The sequence below is a fragment of the Leptinotarsa decemlineata genome, unplaced genomic scaffold, assembly GCF_025532065.1.
Source record: "Leptinotarsa decemlineata unplaced genomic scaffold, Ldec_3_MD MMD2_tig00000882_RagTag_RagTag, whole genome shotgun sequence".
Classification (NCBI taxonomy): Eukaryota; Metazoa; Arthropoda; class Insecta; order Coleoptera; family Chrysomelidae; genus Leptinotarsa; species Leptinotarsa decemlineata.
In genome coordinates, this window is record NW_027412556.1 from 12857380 (window position 1) to 12882603 (window position 25224).

The window sequence follows — 25224 nt, forward strand, 5'->3', positions numbered from 1 at the left end:
TCAGCGAAGGAAATTTCAGAGCACTGCTCAAATTCAGAGTTGACGCTGGGGTGACGTTCTAGCCTCACATACGAGAAATTGCGGAAGGAATGCCAGTTACATCAGCAAAACCACGCGGAATGAAATTATAGAATGTTGTGGCGAAGTTATCACTGACAATATTGTAAATGAAATAAGAGTCTACGTTTTTCAGAATAAAGGCAGATGAGACCACATATTTGTCTGTTAAAAAACAACTTACAATTTGCATAAGGTATTTCAACACTAAGAAATACAAGATTGAAGAAGATTTTATCAAGTGTGTGGATGTGGTGGGTCTCAGTGGTGAAAATTTAGCTCACACAATTTTACAAGAGCTAGGTAAGATTGGCTTTGATTTGGCTAATTGTAGAGGACAAGCTTTTGATGGATCCTCCAATATGATGGAACATTTAAGGGTGTGCAATCAGAATCAGCCCCTTGTAATCTACAGCCACTGTGCCAACCATAGGCTACACTTACCTATAACCAAAACTTGTTCTGTTGCTAGCATCAGAAATGTCATGGGAGTTATATCTACCCTGGCAAAATTTGTTCATGACTCCGCTGCAAGATTTGAAGCTTTGGAAGAAGAGATGAGAAAAAATCATGACTTCAAGCCAGAAAAATAGTGGTTTGAAAAAACAACTATGTTGACGTTCATGGAACAGCTTCATGCACTCCCCACTGTCCTCGACGCCATTGCTAGTTCACCGGAAGGCAGAGGCAGTAATGCATTTGCTGTCCTACGCTCCATTCTGTCGAGTTTTTAATTATTGTAGTAGTGTTGGCTGAGGTACTTGGAGTAACTTTACCCTTAGCTCGCAAATTTCAAGCGGAATACATGGATGTGCTGTAAGCTGCGAAGCTGAGGTCCATTCTGGCATGTCAGTGTACATATCGTTTCTTGATATCATTATAAATGAACTAACGGCAAGGTTCCCCAAAAAGGAAATGGAATGAGCAGGCACGTAGATGAAATCTTTACTGGTACAGATAGGCAATTAGGTAAGTTTGTCGAATATGTCAATTCCATTCACCCGTCAATTAAATTCACCACTGAAAGGAAGGTAAATGATTCAATAAATTACCTTGACTTAACTATTACGAATATTAATAATAAATATGATTTCGCAATTTTCCACAAACCACACCCTTACCAGCATAAAGTATGCTTCACAGACTATTGAATATTCCGGTGTCGGAAAGTAATTTCCAGAGAGAGCCAACAACGGTTATAAGGTAGACATCATCGACTTCGTCCTTTCCAAAAAACTATAAAAACAAGCCATGGACCAGGTCTGCTCAAATTCAAGATGCGAAAACGTCCGCTATAGGATATTGTCATATTTAGGTTCACCCACCAATATTACCCGTTTTTTTAAATAATGCGTAGACGTAGCTTACAGAACAAATAATAGTCTAAGTAAATTTATTTAAAACAATAAAGACAAAACTTCGGTGTCGGATAGATCCAGAGTATATAAGCTGACTTGTGAATGCACAAAAATGCACACAGGGAGAAGTTTTCCCAAAGAGTTAAAGAGCGTAGAAGTAGTTTTGTAAATAGAAAGACCAATTCCACATTCGCAAACCACTTTTTAGCAGAAGGACATGAGTTCAATCATGAATACGATGTGTTACATTTAGAAAATGCAAGTTTGAAACCCAATATTCTAGAATGTTTAGAGATGAAAAGAATGAAGTTTATTTAATATACACCTTTTTTATTTATACAAACGTAAAATTATGAACTTTAATATATTTTATATTTTTTATACTTTATATTATTTTTAGTAATTGTTTGTGACGTGGATGTCCTATACATATCCAGATATATTTAATTTATTATTATATATGTGGAAACTGGTACAAAGCTCAGGTCATTTCATTCATTACAAACTCAGATACACATAAAATATTAATTGGCTAATTAAAACTCAGGTAATTGAAATTTAGATACTTCAGATTGTAAAATAGATATATAAAGCATAGAATATGTAGAATTTAGTTAGTAAACACACACCCGAAAAAGCCATTGTATGGCGAAACACGTGTTGCGTTTTTGTAAAACTATTTGGTTTGGAATTGTAAAACAGGACCCTTCCTTTGAAAAAATAAATATAGTTTGAAAAAACTAAAAAACACGCTTTTATAGCATACGAAACTAAAAAATAAAAAATAATAAATAAAAAGAACATCGAACTAAAATTTTATTTCTTTTTTAAATAAGCTTAAAACAATAACCAACGAAAAATACTAGTATTATTGTGAAAAAAGCGACCGGCGCTTGATATACAAAAAATATGGTGCAAAGCGCCCACGCTTTTTTCACAATAAACTAGTATTTTTCGTTCGTTATTGTTTTAATCTTATTTAAAAAGAAATGTTTTTAGCTTTTTAGTACGAGTTTTTTAAAAGCGTGTTTTTTAGTTTTTTAAACTATATTTATTTTATCTAAACTTTGGGATCAATCAGCCGTATATTGTTTAGAAAAATAACCATTGATATTTTCCTATTCCGGAGAGAGAGCCTGAAAATCAGCTACTAAGCCCAAGGCAGCAGGCGCGCAAATGAGAGTTACAAATGAGGCAGCAGGCGCGCGTGTTAATAAAAAAAAATACTTTTTTCAAATGAAGAACTACATGTGAAGTGAGTTCGAATTATATCAAGGTCACGTATAGCACCTTGAGAGTTACAAGCAAACATACATACATACAGGTGAAGCTAATAAAAGCGTGTTAATTAAAAAGGCATTACTTTTAATTCAGCTGGATAGCTAAAAAACTATGAAACTGACAATATTCGCAATGTGAACCGTTTCAGTAAAAAATGTAAAATAGACACGTCGACTCGCTTTCACCCTCCTGAACCGTTTCAGTAAAAAATGTAAAATAGACACGTCGACTCGCTTTCACCCTCCAACAGAACCACCCTGTATTTAAAGTGGATGAGTACGCGGAAATTTTTAAAACAACAGCCAGTGAAGCGTGACGGCACTCCTCGTTTCAAGGTGAACCACCGGCAATTTTTTGCTATCAACAAAGCATTTTGTCGTGAGTTTTGGATGGCTGGTTCGGAGTACTTCAAGCGTCAAAGCCGTCGGAAAACGATGTGTGAAACGCGATATTCGAACTTTGTCCTGGGTAGTTTATTTATGAAAAAAAAGAAACATTTTCTCTATATAGTGAAAATTATTTTTATCAAATTTAGTGATATACAACTACCAATGGTTCAAAATTCTCTTCCAATCTACATGAATCAATATTCTCTCTGGAGTTTTGTTATTCGCCTTTCAGATTGCATACACCTGACACATTATTTGTTTGTTGGACTCAAGCAATGATTTTTTTCATGCTGAATATACGCAAAATATATCGGCTTCACTTCCTGATCCTGAGTCAAGTACAAATTCGACTTCAAGTGAGTCATTATGAGTAGTTTTCGTGACCTTTCTCGCCAATCATTGTCATTAGTACCACCAATTGCATACCTAAATGGCTTCTGTCTCTTATTTAGTCTAACTCAGAAATTTCTGCGCCTTCGTCTTATGACTCTTTTTCTATCTCATATTTCATTTCAATTCTGAAAAATGGATTTTAATCTAAGACTTGGTTAGTTTTATTCCATTCAAAGTAGATTATTCACGGAAAGTGGCGCAACAGTACCAAATGGATCCAAATGGATTTAATCTCCAGCGATTCAAATCCAATGTGAATCGCTACTTTCGCACAGGCGCCTCGAGGATTTTTCTGTAGTGCTTGTGTTTTTTCCTTAAAAAAATATGTCACGCAGGTAGCTATAGCTGCCTACGGGGTCAGGTTGGTTGTTGCCTGTACATGATAGGTCTCCTAACCGGTACCACAAATGTTCGGTTGGCTCCTGTTGGTGACCCCGTGCATATATGTAGATTTCGGTAAACAATGATTGCCCATCCTCGCACTTGGCTACACCGCGCTGACGAGGTCAATAGCCAGAAACACGTGTCCGCGGTTTTGCCCCATTTTTGAGTGTTATGTCCATTAATTCACCTCTTTTTTTCATTCATATCAGATAAGCTCGTTAACATATTTCTGTGGTCAGGTTGATAAGGTATATTACTTTTATATATATATACACTCGTGAATAAACAGATTATTATTACACAATAATGAAAGCCGAGTTATATTTTGCTTAGTGTATCTTCACACCCAAATTGAATAGAAGTGAATAACAAAATTGAAGAAGGATTTGAGAAAATCAAATTTATCTTTTATTTCAGTTGTTCTCCGTAAATAACAGTAAATATTTTACAATCACATCCAAGAAATACTTTTTCTTCGTGTAACACGTTTAAAGAACATTTTTGGCAGTGTAACGATCAGGTGTAAATTAGTTGAAAACTCGAATATAGATTTAAACCATAAATGTAAACCACAACTTTCAGCGTGTGGGTAATAACTAAAACACAATCGATAATTGTTCAGGTGATCTAGTTTCTGTTTAAACAAAATATTCTGAAATAAAATTGTGTCACATATTTCGGTATTACTAAGTAGTCACAAAACAAGAAGCCAAAACACTTTCAAAATACGAGAACAATGTTCAACTACCCACACAAAATTGTAAATTACAAAACACTAAACATTGACCAATGTCCATCAGCCACTACAGCGCTAAGTAGGTTAACACATTCTAACTTGACATGGGCTTGGGTGTAGGCCTCACAAATAAAAGTTTATGCCTGACTGCTTTTACATTTCAACTATCCTAAGATATTTTTGCTTTCTTTGGTGTAAAACCGCGAAAAACCAATGCGAAAGGCCTTCCACAAATAAAAATTTGTTAGGAAAATGCGGTCACTGAACCAAATAAGTTGACCCTGACTTTGCCATTGCCCTTTGCTGTGAATACTTATTCAATTAAGACGCGATATCTAGTACAAATATCGACTCACCCCTGTCTGATGTGTCCATTCTTGAGTCAAACACCTCACGGCCTTCTTGAACAATCGGAAACAAAGGCTTTTCACTCAAAAAGTACAAATAAACGCACAGCCTACTTTCGATACTGTAAACATGGCCGAATGCTTCGCATATTCGCGATCATTTATAAGTTAGTACTTCGAACAGATATTACTTACGTAGCTGAGACACTTTATATATTTTTGTTAACGTTAACAATATCGGTGTCACAGATATTCGAATTTATTAAATGAACATATTTTATAAACAAATTGGAATAATCATACAACGGTCTTAAGAGTTTTGTTTTCTTTGGAGTAAAAGAGGTGGCAGCACTGTCCAATCAGGTAGTCTGTCAAATACATAGATAAACCGATTTCTCGGTTTCTGGCGAACCACCATACAACACCGGTATTCGAACCGACGGGGTTTTCATTGACAAACAAGTAATAACGTCACGAAAAAACTTTTTCAAGAAGTATGTGAAGGAAATGGTCAATTCTTTATGAAAATCCATAATGAACGTTTTCAATAACACTTTATTGGGAGATTTTGACTAATTTACAAAACTGCAACACAAATTTCACTATACGATGGGTTTTGTAGGCGACTTTGATCATGTAATTCAGACATATTTTCTAAAATAAAACAATAACAAACTTTGAGCGTTCGCTCTCAATATAAGAAAAATTCCTTATACCTGTAACAATTATATCATTTCAAAGGATACATTTGGATGCTAACATTTCAGGTTCCTCAGCTATCGATTAGATTATATTTCACTGAAATGTGCTGATGACCAGAAAGTGCAAAGTATACAAGACGTCAGAAATTTGCTGTCTGCAGAAGTTAGTTTTGAAACTTTTTAGTTCTAAGTGTTCCATGTCAAGAAATTTTATACCAGGATCACTCTGTGACCAGGATACTATCGGAAATATAAACATAGCCTAAGTTTTGAATTTGAAAATCAGTTTTCAAAGATTTTTATAATTAGATTATCTGATCATAATCGGATATATTGATGTAGTTCAGTTGAAACTAGTGGCAATCTTTGCCACACTGAAAATGATATAAAATGATCCTTTCCAGAAGAATAAAACGTTATTTATTTTTATTACTACTGATTTGCTTTCTGTATTTATCAGGAGTATTCCACCACTTATTTGAAAGAGATTTCTACGACGATTTCCACTATCCTTACGATGGAGACATAGAACCGTTTGTAGAAAAGCTAAAAAACAATGTAACCCCAGAAGTAGCACCAATCAATAGCTATCAGTTCAAATTCAACAAACCCTGTCTTCAAAAATGTTCCAAAGTACAAAACCTAAGATTAGTATATATAGTTAAGTCTAGTCCAGACCACCTTGATAGAAGAAATGCTATTCGAAGTACTTGGGGATACGAGCATAGATTCTCAGATGTAGAAATAAGAACTGTGTTTTTAGTGGGGACTGGTTTCTCGAATCATCTACAAGAATCCCTTGACAAAGAGTCTCACAAGTACGATGATATCGTTCAAGGAAACTTCATCGATTCATATTTCAATAATACATATAAGACGATGATGGGTCTTCAGTGGGCCGTACAGCACTGCCACAATTCCAAATTCTATATGTTTGTGGATGATGATTACTACATTTCGACGAAAAATGTACTGCGATTCATACGTTATCCCACAAACTACCCAAAGTATTTGAAAGAGCCTATGAGCCATATCCAAATGTTATTGAAGAATAGAAGACCAAAGCAGGTTGACTTCGAGCTTGAAGATACTGTCCGATTATACGCTGGGTATGTCTTCATATCCTCCCCACACAGACATTTCACTAGTAAATGGTATGTTTCTTTGAGTGAATATCCCTACCACATGTGGCCCCCTTATGTGACAGCTGGAGCTTATGTACTTTCGAGAGGTGCCTTGATCGATATGCATTACAGTAGCTTTTACACCAAACACTTCAGGTTCGATGACATTTATTTGGGATTAGTAGCATACAAGGCCAAAATCGAGCCCTACCACTGTGATGAGTTTCACTTTTACAAAAAGAGTTATGATAAGTTTGGCTTCAAGTATACCGTAGCTACCCATGGATATGGCGATCCAAAGGAATTGATTCAGATATGGACTGAGCAAAAAAGCCTGGGAAATGCTTAACCACATCATACCATTGAAATAATAGTTATAGTGAAGACTGTGTGATTTGTAAACTTTGAATAATTTGAAGCGTAATAATTATTTTTTTAATTTGATGTTCAGTTATTCATTAAAAAAAGCTTATTGGAAAAACAACAAGAGATTTGTCTTTTAATAGTTCTTCCATTAATAGTGGATCTAATCTATTAGCTGATGTTTCAATATTATTGTCTGTACTTGTAATATGATTTTGAAATTAAATGAAACAAGTACAAAGAGTCATTTAATAATAAAAAAATTTTTGGTAATATAAAAACATTCAACAATAATTACAAATATTGAAATTTGCTTGTAAAAACTCGACAAAAATACTCTTCATTTAAAAAAATTACAAAATTCAGAAACTGACAAACCAAAAAAATCAATAACTACAATCTTTCTTTATATTTTGAAGTTAAAGACAAACTGATGTTCAAATTGAAATACCAACAACAAATACTAGTCTATTTTTGTTTAGTTTAATATCACAGTGAGCTTGAGATTCAGCCTAAAGACATATTATTTTACAATATTGCTCTAGGGCAAATCAAAAAGATTCAAAACGTTGCCTCAGCATTGAAACCAATTTCAATACTTCCTTTTTTCTGAAAGATTCGGCCGTTACTTGATGAAGATCCATAGTAATTTACAAAACTACACCTCACGATTTGATCTTCACAAACTTTGTGAAGTGAGGTGTAGTTTTTGCAATTTCAATACAGGTGGTTCAAAAATTTTACTCTTCAGGCCACAGTGTGCAGAGGTACTTTTATAAGTGTAGGAATGACACTCATCAACAAATTGCTCATTTCTACTGAAATATTTGCAAAAAAAAGTTTCAGTTGCAAAGACGGGTCATGATTTGGATCAGAACATATGAACAGTTGCCTGGATATGGAGACTCGTTAGTTATGTTAGATATTTAATAATAATACTTGTATTATTTATTAACCATTTCAACAAATAATAAATGTAACTGAGGATATAATATGAGGTAATAATATATGAGACATTACATAAAATGTTCAGATAACAGTCGTGAACTGTTTCTGTTCCTCCATGAACCGGTCCAAAGAAAGTTGCAAATAACGATTTAGGTGAATTATTTTCAACAGATTTTATCTTAAATAGGGGGAAATAGAACAGAAGAATAATAAGAAAATAGTCAAAAGATGAAAGAAAAAATTAGGTATAAAGAAAAATAACAAAATATAGAGTGTTTCAGGTGCTAAATCCTTCATAATCTCACATTTTGTTTATGATTCAAGTTACAGATATATTTCTGTGGCTATAATTTTTTTTTTCTGAGATTGAGGCACGGAAAAACATTTACTGGTTTTCTACTTCACCCAACATAAAAGTAAAATCTTATAATTCTGAGAAATATAACAACGAGACAAACTCTAGTAGAATGTATCATCCATCTACAAATGATACTTCAACGTACAATAAGAACTCCTATTTGTTGGTTTCCATAGAAATAACATTTTCTTTCTCACATTTAAAACCGCAACAAGTGTTTCGCCACACAACTGCATCTTCGGGCGTCACGCCCGAATACATTAAAGTGTTTTTTTTGAAAACGTTATGATGGATTTTCATCAAGTATAGGTCTGTTCCGTCATATTTTTTTCTATTTGTACAACAAAAAGTTATTAGAACCAGATATCAATCAAGTAATAAAAAAATGATATTCATTTTCCGAACATACTAAATTGATTTTTTATCGACCTTTTTTTTTGGTAATTGTTACCTTCCACAATCTGAAAAAATATAAAAATTATAATGGAGAACTTTTTACAAGTGTAGAAGGGCAAACTTTTTAGTTTACCCCGATAAGTTACTGCGTAAAAATCAAAGTATTTTTCACAAAGAAAAATCTTCTATTTATCAGTAACTTGTCGTATTTCACAATTTTGCCTATCAAAAAAATTATTAAGAAATTATACTTATCTTTTACGTTTCGGAGGCCAAAATCTGCCTCCGTCTTCAGAAATGGATAAAAATTCGAATATATACGCAGTTATTCTGAAGACGGAGGCAGATTTTGGCCTCCGAAACGTAATAAAAGATAAGTATAATTTCTTAATAATTTTTTTGATAGACAAAATTGTGAAATACGACAAGTTACTGATAAATAGAAGATTTTTCTTTGTGAAAAATACTTTGATTTTTACGCAGTAACTTATCGGGGTAAACTAAAAAGTTTGCCCTTCTACACTTGTATAAAGTTCTCAATTATAATTTTTATATTTTTTCAGATTGTGGAAGGTAACAATTACCCAAAAAAAGGTCGATAAAAAACTGATTTTTTTCCTCCACAAAAAATGACTTTCGTTGAATACTGAATTGATATTTCATCAACTTTGAAAGCAATTTTCAAAATTTCTTCAATGGTTTCAAAAAGGCGATAGAAGTGAAATTCACAATGAATAATGTTACTGACAAGTAATTTGATTCAAATGTAGTAATATTTCTGAGCAATGTTATTGATTTGCCTTTCACATTTGATCATTTTCATTTTTTGAGTGAAAACTCATCAATGTCAAAAAACCTTCATCAGCGGCATTTTATACAGTTTGAATAATGATTGACTCAACCTCATGCAGGGTTTTCATGCATCTGACATTTACAGAAACACCATTTGAATTGTCACATTTACAATTTGAAAACATTTGTACTTCCATGACAGAAATCACTCTTACAATTTTAAATTGAAATCTATCTACTGTGTGATTAAAGTAAATAATTCAGGATAAAAACAATCTTCCTAGACAGATATTTATGCAGGCATGGTTCTATACATCTAAACAGGTAACATCAAATCATTCACTCAACTGAAAAAAGAGCAGTTACCCTTGCGATGTTGGGGTTTAATATAAGTTGAATTTCATAACAATTTTTTTTCTATTGAGTTTTCCATGTTTGTAAAGATATAAATTGAGAAATAGAAAGCCAAATATCACATTCGATGTTAATAATACAGAAAAATGTCACAAACTAAATATATGAGCTTTCAGATACACAGAGTGTACTTTTACTATATCATTTCAATAATTTAAAGTGAAAGTTTCAACTGCTTATTCTTATTAATGTAAATTCATGGATGTAGCCGTTACTACGTGATAGGAGATCATAATGAAGAAAAGAGAATTGAAACTTACCACTTTCATTTGTAACTAACTTTACTGCGGTTTTGTCCTATAAGGACATTTTCAAGCTTAAACATTAAACAATGGTTGATTACATTAGGCCTTATATAGCACCCCTGTACTGATATGCTGAACATGAAAGGTCCTTCAGACTGAGAAAAAATGATTCGAACTTTTCAAACCATTCCTTGGCATGCAACCACAAGTTTCCGAATCTAAACGATACGGAAATTTTGCACTATGCAAGGAAGGGTTGAAAACTCATTTATTTAGAATCCTTGGATATTCACAAGCCTAAACATTGTGGGTGCAACCTGTTAAATGATCAAATCAATTTAGTTTAGTAATCGGTTTTCAAATTAGTCAAAATTCAGGTACTCAATCCAGCCAAGTACCTCTATTATTACCTACAGGGTTGCTATATAAGGGCTAATGTAATCAACCATTGTTAGTTTAATGTACAAGTTTGAAAATGTCCTTATAGGGCGAAACAGCTGTAACGTTAGTTACAAATAAAAGTGGTAAAAAACATAGAAAGTTTCAATTCTCTTTTCTTCACTTATTATTGTATCTACCTAATTGTCAAAAACGGGGTTAGAATTCATAGTATCTTTAAGCTCCAACTTATTTACACCTGAAATCGAATTGTGTCTCGAGTCTATTCTAGTAGTTTGTTGCTGAACCACTTGTAGTAGAGTTTGGCTGCTTTCTAGTATCTAAACAGAATTTTATTTCACTAAGAACAACATTCACTGAATTCCCGTACCTTTCTAAATCCATTTTCAGTTTCGTTGATGATTTTATCATACTGTTCATATATGCTTTTGTGGTGATCTATATTTCGATTCAAAATTTTTAATTTGTCTTGCAATACCTTGACGTTTTTTTCTAAAACTAGTTTTTCTGCTTCTTCCCTATGGAGACAATGAACTATTTCATTTTTCTTTCTTTTTATATCCTCCAAACCTCAAAAAAACTAATGTAATTTTTGATCAATACAACAAATAACTGAAATATTACATTTTACTAGTTCTTGATTATATGTTTGTAATGCAGCTCCATGTTCACTCATTTTTATAAAAATACTATGAAAGACTTAATACAATGTTAAAAATTTCAAACACACACAATGTGATAAATTTAAAACACAAAAATATACATAACATAAATATTTGAATTGAACTTAACCTACATGCGCGTTCTCTAAGACAACTATTAATAGCGGTGTTGCCAATTACCAACATGAAAATATTTTTCGTATTTTAGAGAAAGCAGTTTGATACATCTTCAACAAAGTGTGTGGATTCATTAGGCAACGTCTAATAAGCATGAATTTTCCAGTAATGAAACTACCATAGATATTATAACTATGGAATCTACTCTAGGTCCATTTGAAACATATATGATCTCCATTGGTCGACTACAAAATATTGTATCACCCTATGAAACTTTAATATATTCAATGCAAACGTGATATCAACATATATTCAATAAATGATGTCGCTATTCATAAAACCGCGAAAAAACATGACAAAAATAGTTCTTAGATTCTGATAGAAAACGTCTAAAGGCAGCAACTTCCAAGTTGAACAAATAAGCAACCAAAAGGCAAGCAAGCCAATGAAAAAATCATCGGTGAATGCGCATTCAACATAGCTTGGCAATAATATATTATTTCCCATACGCTGTCCGTTTGACGGGGTCTAGAATGATAAACTTGATATTGAGATCTTGTTATCATTTATTATCATCTTCATTATGAACTACAGGAAATGAAAAAATCACTTGTTTGGATGTTTTGCTAGATTCTGTTCCCGCCTCTTCTTCACGTACCGCTCGTGCCTCCTTTTAATTTCCAATATTTCCTTCATCTCTTCCTTATCTTCATCCTACATAAAAGAACATGAATCAGTTGGAAAATACGCATCCACAGTCTCAACACAGATTGATGAATCTTTGTCACTGTTTGTCACTCATGTTTTGAGACGAACTTTACTTATGTGAGAAAGTCAATACTAGGTAAATCAATAAATTTGTGATTTTTACCGACTGATTCAAACGAAGAACTAGTGCTCTCTTTCCATCCGACATAGGCTGAGAATATACCATCAATTGCTTGTGTCGTTCAGGAGGACTAACTCCTCTTTCAACAACTAGAACGATTCTTGCCCACTGGGAAAACATAAATAAGGATTGTTGCTCACTTGAAAATAAACGACAATATTCATACCTGTCGTTGCCATTCATTACGGGTCTCAGCGATTTTCTGATACGTGTTGCCCATCATGGCGATCAACATGTTGATCAGGAGAATGGCTACAATCCCCATAAATATCACGAAAAGGATCTTGGAAAAAAATATTGGAATGAAAAGGAGATAAATTATATAAACGTGCAATATGGACATATTTATATTTTCTTCTTTCAGTTGTCAATAAAAAAATTATATAGTTAATCAATGTTCATATTACATTTATATAATTGAGCTAATGGTAGGTAGTCAATAAATTTTAAGGAATACATAAATGTTTTCAATACATTTGTATTCACACAAGACTATCAAGTAAGACCTTTACGTTGTTTATTCACTTAAAATATAGCAAGTGCCAAACGTGATGGCGAGCGATCGCCTAGGTATAGACTCTTCCAACTAAATTTCTATTGGATTACGATAAGCCCCTTGCCGGCCAGTGTCGTACCAATAATTAGTTTTAATTAGGGTAGCAAATGGAACATGACTTCTTTGTAATTTCATTTCATATTTTATTGATTATTATAGGTATTAGTACAGTTCATCGAAATGTTCTATAATGATACACTCTTGATGACTGGTTTTTTTCTTGGGCGGTGACATTATTCCAACAATGCCAAACATCAACAGCATTGCAGGACAAGTAATGATACGCCTCTACTATACTGAGCATTTGTATGTCTCACAAAAGCTGTAGTGGGGATTAAATTGAAATTGAGTTTGTGCAAATGGGGCGGGCTCGCCATCATGTTTGGCGATTGCTGTACATACATCTCATGTATATGAGATACACTATTTCAACTTACCTTGGCTTCGTATTCATGTTCTGTCCTCGAAAAAGCATCATAATAATCTCCAAAATTAGTCATTGACATCAGGAACATTGCCATGATCGACTCGATCGGTGTCGACATTGGATTTGTAGCAGAATCATCGACGTCTTCAGGAGTCAAAGGATTATCGAAAGAAAGGAAAATAATATAAAAAGCTGAAAAAGTGTGAGTAAGCTCTTTGGTGGAGAAGTGGATATGCATACCTTGAGAAAATCCTATCACGAATACCAAATAAATCGAGGCGAATCTGATGAGGTCGCCCATCACCATGCGATATATCATTACCACAAAAGGGCCCACTGTTTTGAAGCCCCTAAAAATAATGTATTGTTATACCATCAGAATATATTATATGTCCGCTATTTAAACTTGAGTTAGGTAAAATATTATAATTTCAAAAGATTTATTGTTGATTTTCCAATGACAATTTATCATTTCATTCTATACTTGGCTTTCGTTACTATAAAATGCCAACCCTGCTGGGAAAACATTTAATGCTCCGGCCTGAGTACCGCCGTAAACAGAAAACAGAAGATACTAGCACAATGTTATATTTACGAATCATTTTCATAGCCACGCGTTTTTTCACTACTAAGACGAAAACTGATCCCATCAACTTTATTATTAACATTGTATCTGAGAGAAATATGATTTTACCTGCAAAAAAATAAAAAATATGGAGCTGTAGTCAACATGACCATAACGGCGACTGTGTCTTCGATTTCCTCTTGACAAGCTAACCTGAGCCACGGGATGACCAACATTAATATACATGAAAATAGGAACATCACTCGAGACGGAGATGTTTTCTGAAAATAATAAAACTTTTGATTTAGGGAAAAAATTACTGGTCGATAAATGAAAAAACACTAACTTAAAAAAGTTCCTGAAACCCCAAGTCGTTTGCCTTCTACATTCATTTTTCTTCGAAAATTTTGCAGTGGCAATCAAATTACAACAAACATTGTAACAGAGCCCTAATATTCAAATAATTACATTATATATCGATCTCAAGATTACGCCAAGTTGATAAAAATGTTACATGTTTGGTCACACACCTTATGAATGAAATGTAGTTTTTATATCAGGCTTGTCAGTTATTGTTGTACCAATTATCAATTGACATTAGGCGATTCATCGTGTGAAACGGAAATCTTATAATAATTAACATCGCATCGAACCGTTTTTGAAAAAAAAACTCACCAGATTTTCAAAAAACATCCTGCCACCCAAAAATCTCGCTTCTCGAATTGCTGCAGCGAGATAAAGGAAAGCTCCTACAGTCATCGCAATTTCAGCGCTGAGCCGAATTTTCGATTCGAGAGTTTCTAGTTGCATCAATCGACATTCCTCTCGCAAATTATCCCACCATTCTTCCATATCGTAATCGTCATCATCATCAGTATTACCTATAAGTAGATTAAAGTAAAACAGATATTTATGAGAAATCTATGAGGAGCACTATCAATCTTTTCTGTGTACCACAAGGAAGCGCCCTTGGACCTCTATCATTCTTTTATATAATCGTATATAGGTAGTAATGGATGATGGACTGCTATAAACTATGAATATGCGTTCAAGGTTATCAGTGCGACACTGAAAGATATATTCAGATGGTGTGTGAAAATAAATATTTAAAAAACCAATGAACGAGAGTATAACAGGGTTACGGAAGGTCTGCCTCGAGAAAAAATTAATAATAAGATAATTGAGCAATAATTTCACTTACCTTTATCGATCAGTGTTTTCAATGTGGCATTTATATTGAAACTCAATTTGCCCGTGGTGTTATTGGCCGTACTGTTACTCAAATGGTGAGTAGAGTTGGTTGCATTTTTAGCAACTTTGGTGACATCCGGATGGGGACCAGGTCTTAACGTGAAAGCTATCAAAGATATAAGAAAGTAGAAAGCAAATGTAAAAAATTGTCGATAAAATTTGAACTTTACGAAAGTATTCCACTTCGCATTCAGCAGATCTATGAGAACTCCATCCATCAACTCTAAATGCTCGTCTTTATCCTAAAACGAGATCATTATAAAAAATACACTCGCTCTATATTGTACATACACCGAACACTACTAAATTCAAAGCAGAGATTTTACAGATATGTCCTGTTTCCATGTCAATAGTGTCTATCTGTGAAAGAGGATATGCTGCACAAGTTATACTGCCTGAAATATAATCCCATTATCAATTATTGAATGTAAGGATAGACATATCTCTTGAAATATGTTTTAATAAAAAATACATAGGAATATATACTTTCTAATAAATTATCCAATGGTGATAAACTTGGTGAGGAAAAATTCACCTCATAGCTTTACACTTGTATACCTAACCTATACATGCTCAAACTTACCTATCTGCCAGTAAATTTCTCTTTCCAAGTTCAAAATGTGAAAAAACATATCTATCCGGGCTAACTTTGCAGCTAAAGTGAGAGGGGTTAAATTTAACACATTCCTGATGGCTAAACTGGAACCAACTTCATAGGCCATGTCAAATTGTTCCTTTAAAAACGGTATCAGTGCCATATCCAATCAATTCGACGTAATAGAAAACATTTTAGTTAAATAAAAAACATTTCATTGAACCTAATGTTTTTTTATTTTATTGTGCTGCATATCAATTCCACTGGTTGTGCCACCAGTAAATAATGTAGATTTACATTAATGGTGATGTTATCTAGGTCATTAAACATACATTTAAAAAAATAGGACCAAGAATTCAACCCCGAGGCACGCTTCTTCCAATAAACAGCTGAAGTTTTAACAATTTTATTGTTTGAACTTTTTCAGACTCGTTTCTCTTATTTCATAATACGGTGAAGTTTATGCAGCAAAATTTCATAGTCCGCAAAATCAAATCCTTTAGAGAGGAAACAAAATACTGTTGCTGCAATTTCATCACCATTGACTGCAGAGTATACCTCATGCAAAAAAGGAAAAATGACATCCTTTGTGTATATCTGTTGTTTTTGAAACGCCATTTTGTATAATCTAAACGAAGTCAATCCGAACAGCTAAATAAAAAACTAATGACATTACTCTTTATATTACTAATAAAAAAATCTGTACAGGTTAATGAAAAATAAAATTACACCATATATCATTATATTATACCACGCCGCCCATGCCATACAAAGAAACTGCCGACGTTCGATAACTATTTAGTTTTTATGCTATTCGAATTGACTTCGTATATACTATATATTGAGATTATGATGTGTTTATTAAAAGAAATTATTAATCATTTCAATAGTTCCTTTATAATTTTTTTATAGTAGAAATGAGTGAGAGTGAACGAAAATTATAAGAGTTTTTCTTATAATGAACTCATTGAAGGAATTCTAAGCACTTGAATGATTTGCAAAATACTCACAGATCTCTGATATATGACGAGAAGGTGTAACACGGTGTTTCCGTTAGTGTCTTGAGCATCTGGATCAGCACCTCTCGAGAGTATCAATCGAAAAATCTCCTCTTGTCCCAAGCAAGCGGCAAAAGTCAATGGATACTCTCCCCAGTACACATAACTGAATCATACCAAATTTGTTTGGCAAATTTTGAAAAAAAAATTGTACCTACTACTATGTCAAAAAAGTACTGGGAATTGTTCAATGAAACCCAAAATATGTATTCTTAGTCATTCAAATTTATTGTTTCGGCTTTAACAATACACTTACGCCAACGCCGCATGACGCTCAGATACTATTCTTTTTTACTGTCTCAACTTACGGCAAGAATTCCAATTGTGCAACTTCTTGATAATCGAAAAAAAACTGACATTCCCTTCACCTTTGAACGACTTTGACGAACTTTTTTTGGTTTCAACTCACTTGGAAGGAGCCGTTCCGAAGCTTGTTCACTAATTTGTTGATATACGTGAATCCATGTCTCATCACCAGTTACAATCGTTTTATAAATGTGAGGTCGGAATTGACTCCTTCTAACATGTCTTCCACGAACTTCACGCGATTGAGTTTTTACAGAAAACTCAGGTCTTTCAGCTATAGCCAAGTTGATTAGTGTGAAGTTATCTATAATTTTCATCCACAACTTCTGGGGTAGAGACAACCAATGGTGGGAGAGAACTACATTATTGCGCAGTGTTGCCAAGTGTCTAAGAGTTCTACTTGCATAAGAATTTCAATATAAGAAATATTGCAACACGAGTTCATCAATTCTTACTAGAGTAAAAAAAATAATGTAATCATCTGTTTAATAGTTATTTATGTATCAAGGGAATTAGGATGGCCTTAATTACCGATGGCAAAGTTTGCGTCCCGAGGGCCTCTGGCCCGAGGGACAGCAATTGCCTGAGGTTATTAAGGCTCATTAATTCCCGTGGTACATAGATAATTTTATTTCTGACCGATTTCAATAAAATTTTGTTCATTTTTGAAACGGAAAAATGTACCAATTCATTACCTTCCCGGTATATTTGAATCAGGTACCGTTGATTATAGTAGAGTTTTCTTGTTGCTAGGTTGTTGCTATGTTACTTGTTTATAAACAGAACTTTGTTATCAAGCTGTGTTTGCGGTGAAAACGTGTTTTCTACCCCAAATATAACGGAGGATATTTTGAAAAAAGCTGAACAAGCAAGAGAATCATTAATTCCATCGAAAAGTGAAGCCGTATACCAAAAAGAATACAAGATATATCTGGACTGGCTGACACGGAAAAATGTTATGCCAAAAGATGTCACTGAAACTGTATTTCTGGCATATTTTCAAGAACTGGTAAGGAATTCTCTATGTTTTTCGGTAGATTTGGTAGTAATTGTGTTTATTCGTTTCAGTCAGAAACGTATAGTCCGAATTCTTTATGGACTAAATGGTCAATGCTAAAATCGATGGTGACTGACTATACATGAGAAACGAGATATCACCAAGTTCAATGAACTACAGGCTTTTTTGAAACGGAAGAGTAAGAGTTATAAGCCGAAAAGGTCTGCTGTTTTATCTCCTAAAGATGTTATCAGATTCCTAAAGGACGCTCCTAATGATATTCATTTATTTTTTTGTGTATTTATTTCCTTTTTTTTGTTATAGGTTGTTTTGATTATGGGTTATTTTGGAGGATGCAGAAGTCAGGAACTTTTGAATATGAAGATATCGGATATAGAGGACCGGGATTCCGTTATGGTAGTGAACGTACCGGAAAGTAAAACTGGTGTATCGAAGAAATTTACAGTTGTGGATGAAAAAGAGTTCTCCGCTTTGCCTTTATTAAGACTTTATATGTCTTTGCGTCCTAAAGGTATTGAACGATTTTTTTTGAGCTTCCGACAAAATAAATGTACATCTCAGCCAATTGGAAAAAACATGTTTGGGAAAATCCCCAGCAAAATCGCAATGTATTTAGGATTGCCAAACTCATCTTCCTATACGGGACATTGCCTTCGTCGCACTTCTGCTACTGCTCTAGCCAATGCAGGAGCCACTATGACTAACTTAAAAAGACACGGAGGTTGGAAAAGTTCCACGGTGGCGGAGGGGTATTTGGAGGATAGCATCGAATTGAGAAATAAAACGGCGCGTATGTTGTCTACTTTGTCATCAGAAGAGGCAGGTACCTCGACTGTAGTGAACAGAAGCTCCAGCCATACAAAAGAAGAAATTGTTTCCAGTGGCGGAAGTAATTTTCAGGGAACATTTCAAAATTGTACATTTATTATTTGTAATGACGTGAATAAATAAAATATGGTTCAGTTTTCATTTCTATTTATTTTTACTTGTGAAAGGTAGAGGGAATTATAAAATATATAATGTCCCAAGGGAGTTATGACCCTCTTTATTGATAGCGTAACTATGACGATATAAGCTTATAATATCCCGGTCAGAAATAAAATCTGTTTTTTCCGTTAACCACCTGTCGCACCCCTATGAACGACATCCCTCAGAAGTCGAAACTTGTGCGAGCTAAGGATTAACGAGGTCTTACCTTTTAACGTGTGATTTCTAACACGGATAATTCATTATCAATACTTATACGAGGTTGAAACGAAAATTCGTGGAAAACGATTTTTGATGGAAAATAATGGAAAATAGTGGATAGTGAATTAATAAAAATATTTTTTCTCAGTAATCTCAGAGTGCTTGTTCACGAGAACTGGCTTAAATTATGATTCATTATCAATACTCATACGAGGTTGAAATGAAAATTTATGAAAAACAATTTTTGATGGAAACTAATGGAAAATAGTGGATCGTGAATTATAAAAAATATTTTTTTCTCAGTAATCTCAGAGTGCTTTTTCACGAGACCTGGCTTAAATTATGATTCATTATCAATACTTATACGAGGTTGAAACGAAAATTTGTGGAAAACAATTTTTGATGGAAAATAATGGAAAATAGTGGATCGTGAATTATACTATGACTATTGATAATGAATTATAATTCAAGTCAGGTCTCGTGAACAAGCACTTTAAGATTACAGAGAAAAAATTATTTTCTATAATTCACAATCCACTCTTTTACATTATTTTCCATCAAAAATCGTTTTCTACCGTTTTATGTTTTTGAACACATTTTTGTCTTACCAACTATGTATATATTGATTATTATTTTGCATTAGATATTGAGAAAAAACAGCTTGAGACATATAGGATCCACCAATCATAGTATCATCAGTTATTTCAATTTTTACAGACTTTTGATGAATTTTTTTTTTAGTATGGTAAGAATTGGTGAACTCGTGTTGAAATTATTTAGCAAGATTTCTTATATTGAAATTCTTATGCAAGTAGAATTCTCAGAGACTTGGCAACACTGCGCAATAATGTAGTTCTATCCCACCATAGGTTGTCTCTACATCAGAAGTTGTGGATGAATATTTGTGGAAAATTTCACACTAATGCCGAGTTGTAACTCGCTTCATGTCTAAAAATCGTTTAAAATGGTGTGAACCGTTTTGTGAGACGTAGAAATTTCAGCGGCTATCTCTCTCAGACTTGAACGACGATTTTCAGAAACCATTTTGTTTACTTTAGCGATGTTAAGTATAAAGATAAAAAGAAGAGCGAGGCAAATTTTCCACCACATCTCGACCTCCTTTAAATGCACTGTACCACTCATATGCACGTAAGTCTCGTGCAACATTGTCAGTTGGCACTCAAACTCCGCGCGAGTACCTATAGAGGACAGTTATGCCAACCTAGCGACAAAAATATTTTGGACAATCCCTTTACGTGGTCTTTTAAAATAATCGATTCCCGGTACTTTCTTGCCAGAATGTATGTTATTTTACCCTTCATAGTTGGTTTGGGAACATACGTTCACCCATTCGTGATCGAGAGAGTCTGATCTCGAGGATTTCTGATCTTCTGGGCACATGAAATTTCCGAAACAGCGTTCATGGATGTTTACGTGTGCATCAAGCAGAAACCTAACCATGGATGGGTCTTCATTCACGATAGCGATGTGAAGAACATTTTCTCCTGTGTGGAATGGGAAAACAAGTTGAAAAATAACTGCGAAAGTGCATTTTCAACCCATTGCTACAACCTACCATAATACTCATCTGATATGTATATATCATTAATTAGTTTTGGATAAAATCTTAGTAATCTTTTGGCAATATCAGCGTGTAAAGATGTAGCGTTTAGAAGACAAAGATGAAGAATTGTTTCACCAACTGCCCCTCTTTCCTTCAATTTCCAACAAACGTGTCGGTATGAATGCGGATCTATAACAAAACGAAAATACTAGTCTGATCAATTTTTTGAGGATTAAAAAGTAAGTAGGTATAGAAAATACATACTTTTCTGATATTCATCTTCGGTCACGTCAGGAAAATCATCGTGTATTTCAAAATCGTCGGGATTTTCCATTCCTTTCAGAAGTGGCAGCTGAAAATATAAATTCAGAAAAAATGTTGCACTTATGTTAAATTAAGAGAAATATCTCACCAGTTTGTGTCGTGGTCTTTCCTTATTCCTGAGTAATACGAGCTGAGATATTGGAATGTATTTCCCTGCTCCTTTATTATATAAAAAATGTTCGACCTACATAAAATACGATATCAGAAGAAACAATTCATTTTTTAAAAACAATTTTCTATTCGTTATTTAATGTGTGACAGACCCCAAATACGACAACTGTTCGATTAACTAAATGGAAGTGATTTTAATATAAAGGAATAAGAGACCACTACATGAAATCATGAAGGGTTTGTCAAAGCTATTTTCCGGGTTTTTTGCCGTAGTATGCAGGTTTTCATGCCTGACCTTTTGTCTACTACTGCGGTGGACAATTCAAAGGCGATGAGGTAACGGTCAAAGTGCTAGAGTTAATAATGCATGAGTTGTTGTTCCCTTGAATGCTGCTATTCGACTCCTATTGTATATAATTATAGAAGGGCGTGGCTTGGTTTCTCTCAATTGGATTACCTGAACTTATTTGTGTACAATTGAGGACAGGTAACTAGATTTTATTAATGTTCATTGCCTCTTCTTTTCTAGTCGGTCAGTCGGTAGCCAAGCGGTTCGGCGTGGGTGCTTTGTTCACTCACTCGAATTGACTGCCGTGTTGGTCGGTGGTTCAAGCCCTAGTCTGAACGATCGATCTTCACTTGCTACCGCCCAACCCGTGTTAGGAATCACACGTTAAAAGGTAAGACCTCGTTAATTCTTAGCTCGCACAAGTTTCGACTTCTGAGGGTTGTCGTTCGTAGGGGTGCGACAGCTGGTTAACGGAAAAACAGATTTTAAACAGATTTTTTTTTTCTTCTTTTCTAGTGAAATTAACCCTGTGTTTTTGAATTTCTGTCGCCTCTCTGTATACTTTGGATAATTATTTTGAGTTTTATCGTGTGTTACTGTATCTTTGAACGAAATCATGTGAGTGCCTTCTTGAGATCATGGCCTAAGTAGAAAAACAAAGGTTGCATCTGTTGGTACAACTAATTTATCTCCAGCCTTTACCGTTTCAGTGATGTTCACACATATTTATTGTAAGTAGCATCAGAATGCTACTTACAATAATATAAAGACCCATTATTGTTATTATTATTATTATTTTTCACCGTAGTGTGCGCTAGTCAGGCCCTATTCCCCGAAGCCCCGATACATTCGGGAGGGCGCGCCAGTATTATCAACCAATGACTATTCCCCACACCGTGGGGTAAGTGCTCATTGGGTCCGAGAATCATGTGCCCTGAGTAAGGGCAGTGAGCCAAGAATGGCGACAAACCGGTATGATTTTAAGATTCGAGAGTAGAGAAGGCATCATATTGCTCCAAATAATTCAATATCCAGAACAACTATCCTGAAAGCATAGCCTGGATAGAGTCTGCGGTGTTCGAAGAGAAAATCTCGATATTTTATCCGTTTTTTCTCCCCTTTTCGGACGATATTCGTCTCGCCAGGAGCCGAAAACTGAGGGTGGGGAACGAATACTTCCAATAAATTCGGCACTTCTCGTTCCCCACAACAGATTTAATATTATCCGGAGCGTAGGGTAACACCGGTGTCTCGTCAATACCGTAAGAGTGCCGTAGATGGTAATATAGCACTCTTAGGGTCGCGTTATGTCGATGGATATAGGCCGAGACCGCATATGCTGGACATTCTGTCAGGAACCTCTATACTCAGCATGCGACTGCGGTAGACTAAGGTGTTGAAGACACCATCCTGGCATGCCATGATGAACCCCTCAGTTTCCAACTTCAGCCCACTCGACCTGAGGAAAGCGAAAGTCAGGCGCTTTGATAAGCGAAGGTCTTCAATGTTATTGAAGAAGACCCCATACATTGGCATATACTTGTGTTGCCGCAGACGTGAGGTGATCTCTGCGGCTTTTGATGAACGGGGGAAGTACAACCGTGGAACGGACGATTTGGGATGCAAACTCCTATAGAAATGCATATATTTTCGGGACTTAACGTCGAGTTGATACAGCTCCTCCCGGTCCACTTCACTTATCCAAACGAGTAGAGTAAGATTGGAACGGCAAGCATATTTGTTGCAGCAACTTTGTTCTTCCTCGATAGTTCCGATGACCAGATCTGTCGAAGTTTGTGCTGATACTTGCCGCGGAGAGAGTTCTTCACTGCTGTTACCTCTTGTAAGTGGTGTCGTTGTTCCAACCCGAGGTAAGTATGCGTCTTTCCGGCATCCAACTGGTGTAGAAGCAACAGAAAATTAAAAACATAGGAATAATTTCAATAGGAAAGAAGAGGCAATGAACATTATTAAAATCTGGCTACCTGTCTTTAATTGTACACAAACAAGGCCAGGCAATCTAATTGAGAAAAACCAAGCCACTTGCACCTATAATAATATAAAACCGGAGTCAAATACTAGCATTGTAGTTTCTGCGTTGAGAATAACTGAAAAAACAAGTGGAGCACTTCGAATGTCACCCCATCGCCTTTGATAATGTCTACCGCAGTAGTAGACGAATCGTCGAACATAAAAACTTGCAGACCACGGCCAAAAAAACCGGAAAATACGAGTAGTTAATTTCAAAACTCATGTGGTAGTTTGTACCCCTTTCTTTTTCAAAGTGAACCCCTCAGTTTCCTGAGTCAAAATTGAGCATGATAATATCACCCAACTTGAAAACTAATTGCATATGAAAATATATATTTAAAATATTGAAAAATGTTGGTATTGAAGCAAACAACCAAGAAGATGTTCCAATCGAATGACTGAAGATGAATATATCTTGTGGTATGATAAAATATGTACCAAGACTTCGCCAGAAATCAAAGGTTCACAATTTAGGTTCACAAAATATTTTTCACTAATTCTCACATCAAAAAATTATCATGCTCTTCGATACGGTCCACAACGATGGCCTTCACCAACCACAGTAACAAGAGACCCATCGAAATATTTGGAAAAACTTAGAACAGTATTTTTAAATCCAGTTATAAAAATTGAGTTAGAGAATATGCGAGTTGAAAAAGCATGGTGTAAAGTGAATAAAAGAATAACAATCTAAAAGCTGTGGTCAATTTATTTAGACAAAAAATTGAATTTGCAATTTAGATTCTCACCTTAGTTTTTATGGCATGATCAATTTCAGCGTACTGTTTGTTTTGTGTTGCTCGTTTCATCAACTCGACCAATAATCCACCCCCTGAAAATGATACAAATATTACGAAAGAGTATAGCCAGTCTTTGATTAGCATGAGAAAGCGTCCAACTTGATTTGATATTAGGAGATTTTTTCTAGAGTTACATCAAAACTACCATTGCTTGGATTATTGATGTTTAATGTGCACCTTTCAAATCACAAAGCTTGTAGATAGGCTGCATTGAGGCTCCAGCCTGTTTTTTGACTCCGCTGGTAACATTGCTTTCTGTGTTTCCCATTTTCCACCAAAATGTTCAACAAACGAATACTTTTACTCGAACCACTTGCCTTTCACCGATTCAACAATTTTTCTCCAAATCACATTCACTGATTGAAAAGCATACTCATGTATTGATCAAACTACACTTTGTTTGATCAATTAAATCACTTTTCATCATTTTTGAGTTGAGATGGCCCCACTTTTATATTTAGTGTACTTACTAATTTATTGTGAAGTTTTTCTTTGTGTTCACCATAATTTTTTAAGAGGTTTACACTTCAATCAGTTGAACTTATTGACAAAATCATTGACATACTATAAATACAAAAATATAAATTACATTTCTAGAAAATAAAGCGTCACGAATTTTGAAGAAAGTATCAAAAGTACAGTTTATATACTTAATCCAACATACAGGGTGTCTCAATCGGAGACGTCCAAAATATTTTTTAGATAGGAGACCTGAATTTTGTCAATGTTTCTATGAGAATTTTCGAACGGGACTTTTTTTTTGAGAGGGTTCTGACTCAGTACTTTTT

The 25224-nt window shown here is 34.6% G+C and overlaps 4 protein-coding genes across 5 annotated transcripts in view; 1 reads left to right on the forward strand and 3 right to left on the reverse strand.

Annotated features, from left to right (window-relative positions):
- Window positions 1-5296, reverse strand: part of usp (retinoid X receptor ultraspiracle) — a 91196-nt gene extending 85900 nt beyond the window's left edge. The window contains exon 1 of the mRNA XM_074175032.1: window positions 4955-5296. Within this exon, the coding sequence (XP_074031133.1) occupies window positions 4955-4973 (19 nt within the window). The 5' untranslated portion in view covers window positions 4974-5296. The remainder of the gene's footprint in view (window positions 1-4954) is intronic.
- Window positions 5297-5858: 562 nt separating this feature from the next.
- On the forward strand, window positions 5859-7259 carry brn (brainiac). The gene has a single exon (XM_023170666.2). It carries the CDS (start codon window positions 6037-6039, stop codon window positions 7117-7119), a length of 1083 nt encoding a protein of 360 aa, XP_023026434.2. The 5' UTR covers window positions 5859-6036; the 3' UTR covers window positions 7120-7259.
- A 2521-nt stretch (window positions 7260-9780) lies between these two features.
- LOC111514424 (uncharacterized) lies at window positions 9781-11498 on the reverse strand. 2 transcript variants are annotated; one of them, XM_074175033.1, is made up of 4 exons: window positions 11310-11498; window positions 11056-11255; window positions 10816-11005; window positions 9781-10501 (listed from the first exon to the last, which is right to left on the reverse strand). In XM_074175033.1, exons 1-3 carry the CDS (start codon window positions 11359-11361, stop codon window positions 10865-10867), a joined length of 393 nt encoding a protein of 130 aa, XP_074031134.1. In that variant the 5' UTR covers window positions 11362-11498; the 3' UTR covers window positions 9781-10501; window positions 10816-10864. The 2 variants fall into 2 exon arrangements, with proteins under 2 accessions (XP_074031134.1, XP_023026433.1); XM_023170665.2 differs by having other exon boundaries at window positions 9781-11005.
- Window positions 11499-12012: 514 nt separating this feature from the next.
- On the reverse strand, window positions 12013-24832 carry nan (transient receptor potential cation channel subfamily V member nanchung). The gene is made up of 17 exons (XM_074175034.1): window positions 24614-24832; window positions 24386-24468; window positions 21294-21389; window positions 21146-21233; window positions 20894-21070; window positions 20633-20822; window positions 16758-16911; window positions 15736-15886; window positions 15444-15547; window positions 15103-15394; window positions 14577-14782; window positions 14031-14182; window positions 13577-13686; window positions 13347-13528; window positions 12520-12636; window positions 12336-12461; window positions 12013-12178 (listed from the first exon to the last, which is right to left on the reverse strand). The coding sequence occupies exons 1-17, from the start codon at window positions 24702-24704 to the stop codon at window positions 12071-12073; spliced, it is 2427 nt and encodes an 808-aa protein (XP_074031135.1). The 5' UTR covers window positions 24705-24832; the 3' UTR covers window positions 12013-12070.
- Window positions 24833-25224: the final 392 nt, after the last annotated feature.

What these genes read in the sequence shown, in the direction of transcription:
- LOC111514424 (XM_074175033.1), bottom strand. Translation starts at nt 11,361, where the DNA reads ATGAGTGAACATGGAGCTGCATTACAAACATATAATCAAGAACTAGTA. An exon ending in TAATCAAGAACTAGTAAAAT is followed by an intron (nt 11,256 to 11,309) that starts GTAATATTTCAG and finishes AGTTTTTTTGAG; the next exon opens with GTTTGGAGGATATAAAAAGA. An exon ending in CTGAAAATGGATTTAGAAAG is followed by an intron (nt 11,006 to 11,055) that starts GTACGGGAATTC and finishes AATTCTGTTTAG; the next exon opens with ATACTAGAAAGCAGCCAAAC.
- brn (XM_023170666.2), top strand. Translation starts at nt 6,037, where the DNA reads ATGATCCTTTCCAGAAGAATAAAACGTTATTTATTTTTATTACTACTG.
- nan (XM_074175034.1), bottom strand. Translation starts at nt 24,704, where the DNA reads ATGGGAAACACAGAAAGCAATGTTACCAGCGGAGTCAAAAAACAGGCT. An exon ending in GGATGTTTTTTGAAAATCTG is followed by an intron (nt 14,183 to 14,576) that starts GTGAGTTTTTTT and finishes TATTATTTTCAG; the next exon opens with AAAACATCTCCGTCTCGAGT. An exon ending in GTAATGAATGGCAACGACAG is followed by an intron (nt 12,462 to 12,519) that starts GTATGAATATTG and finishes ATGTTTTCCCAG; the next exon opens with TGGGCAAGAATCGTTCTAGT.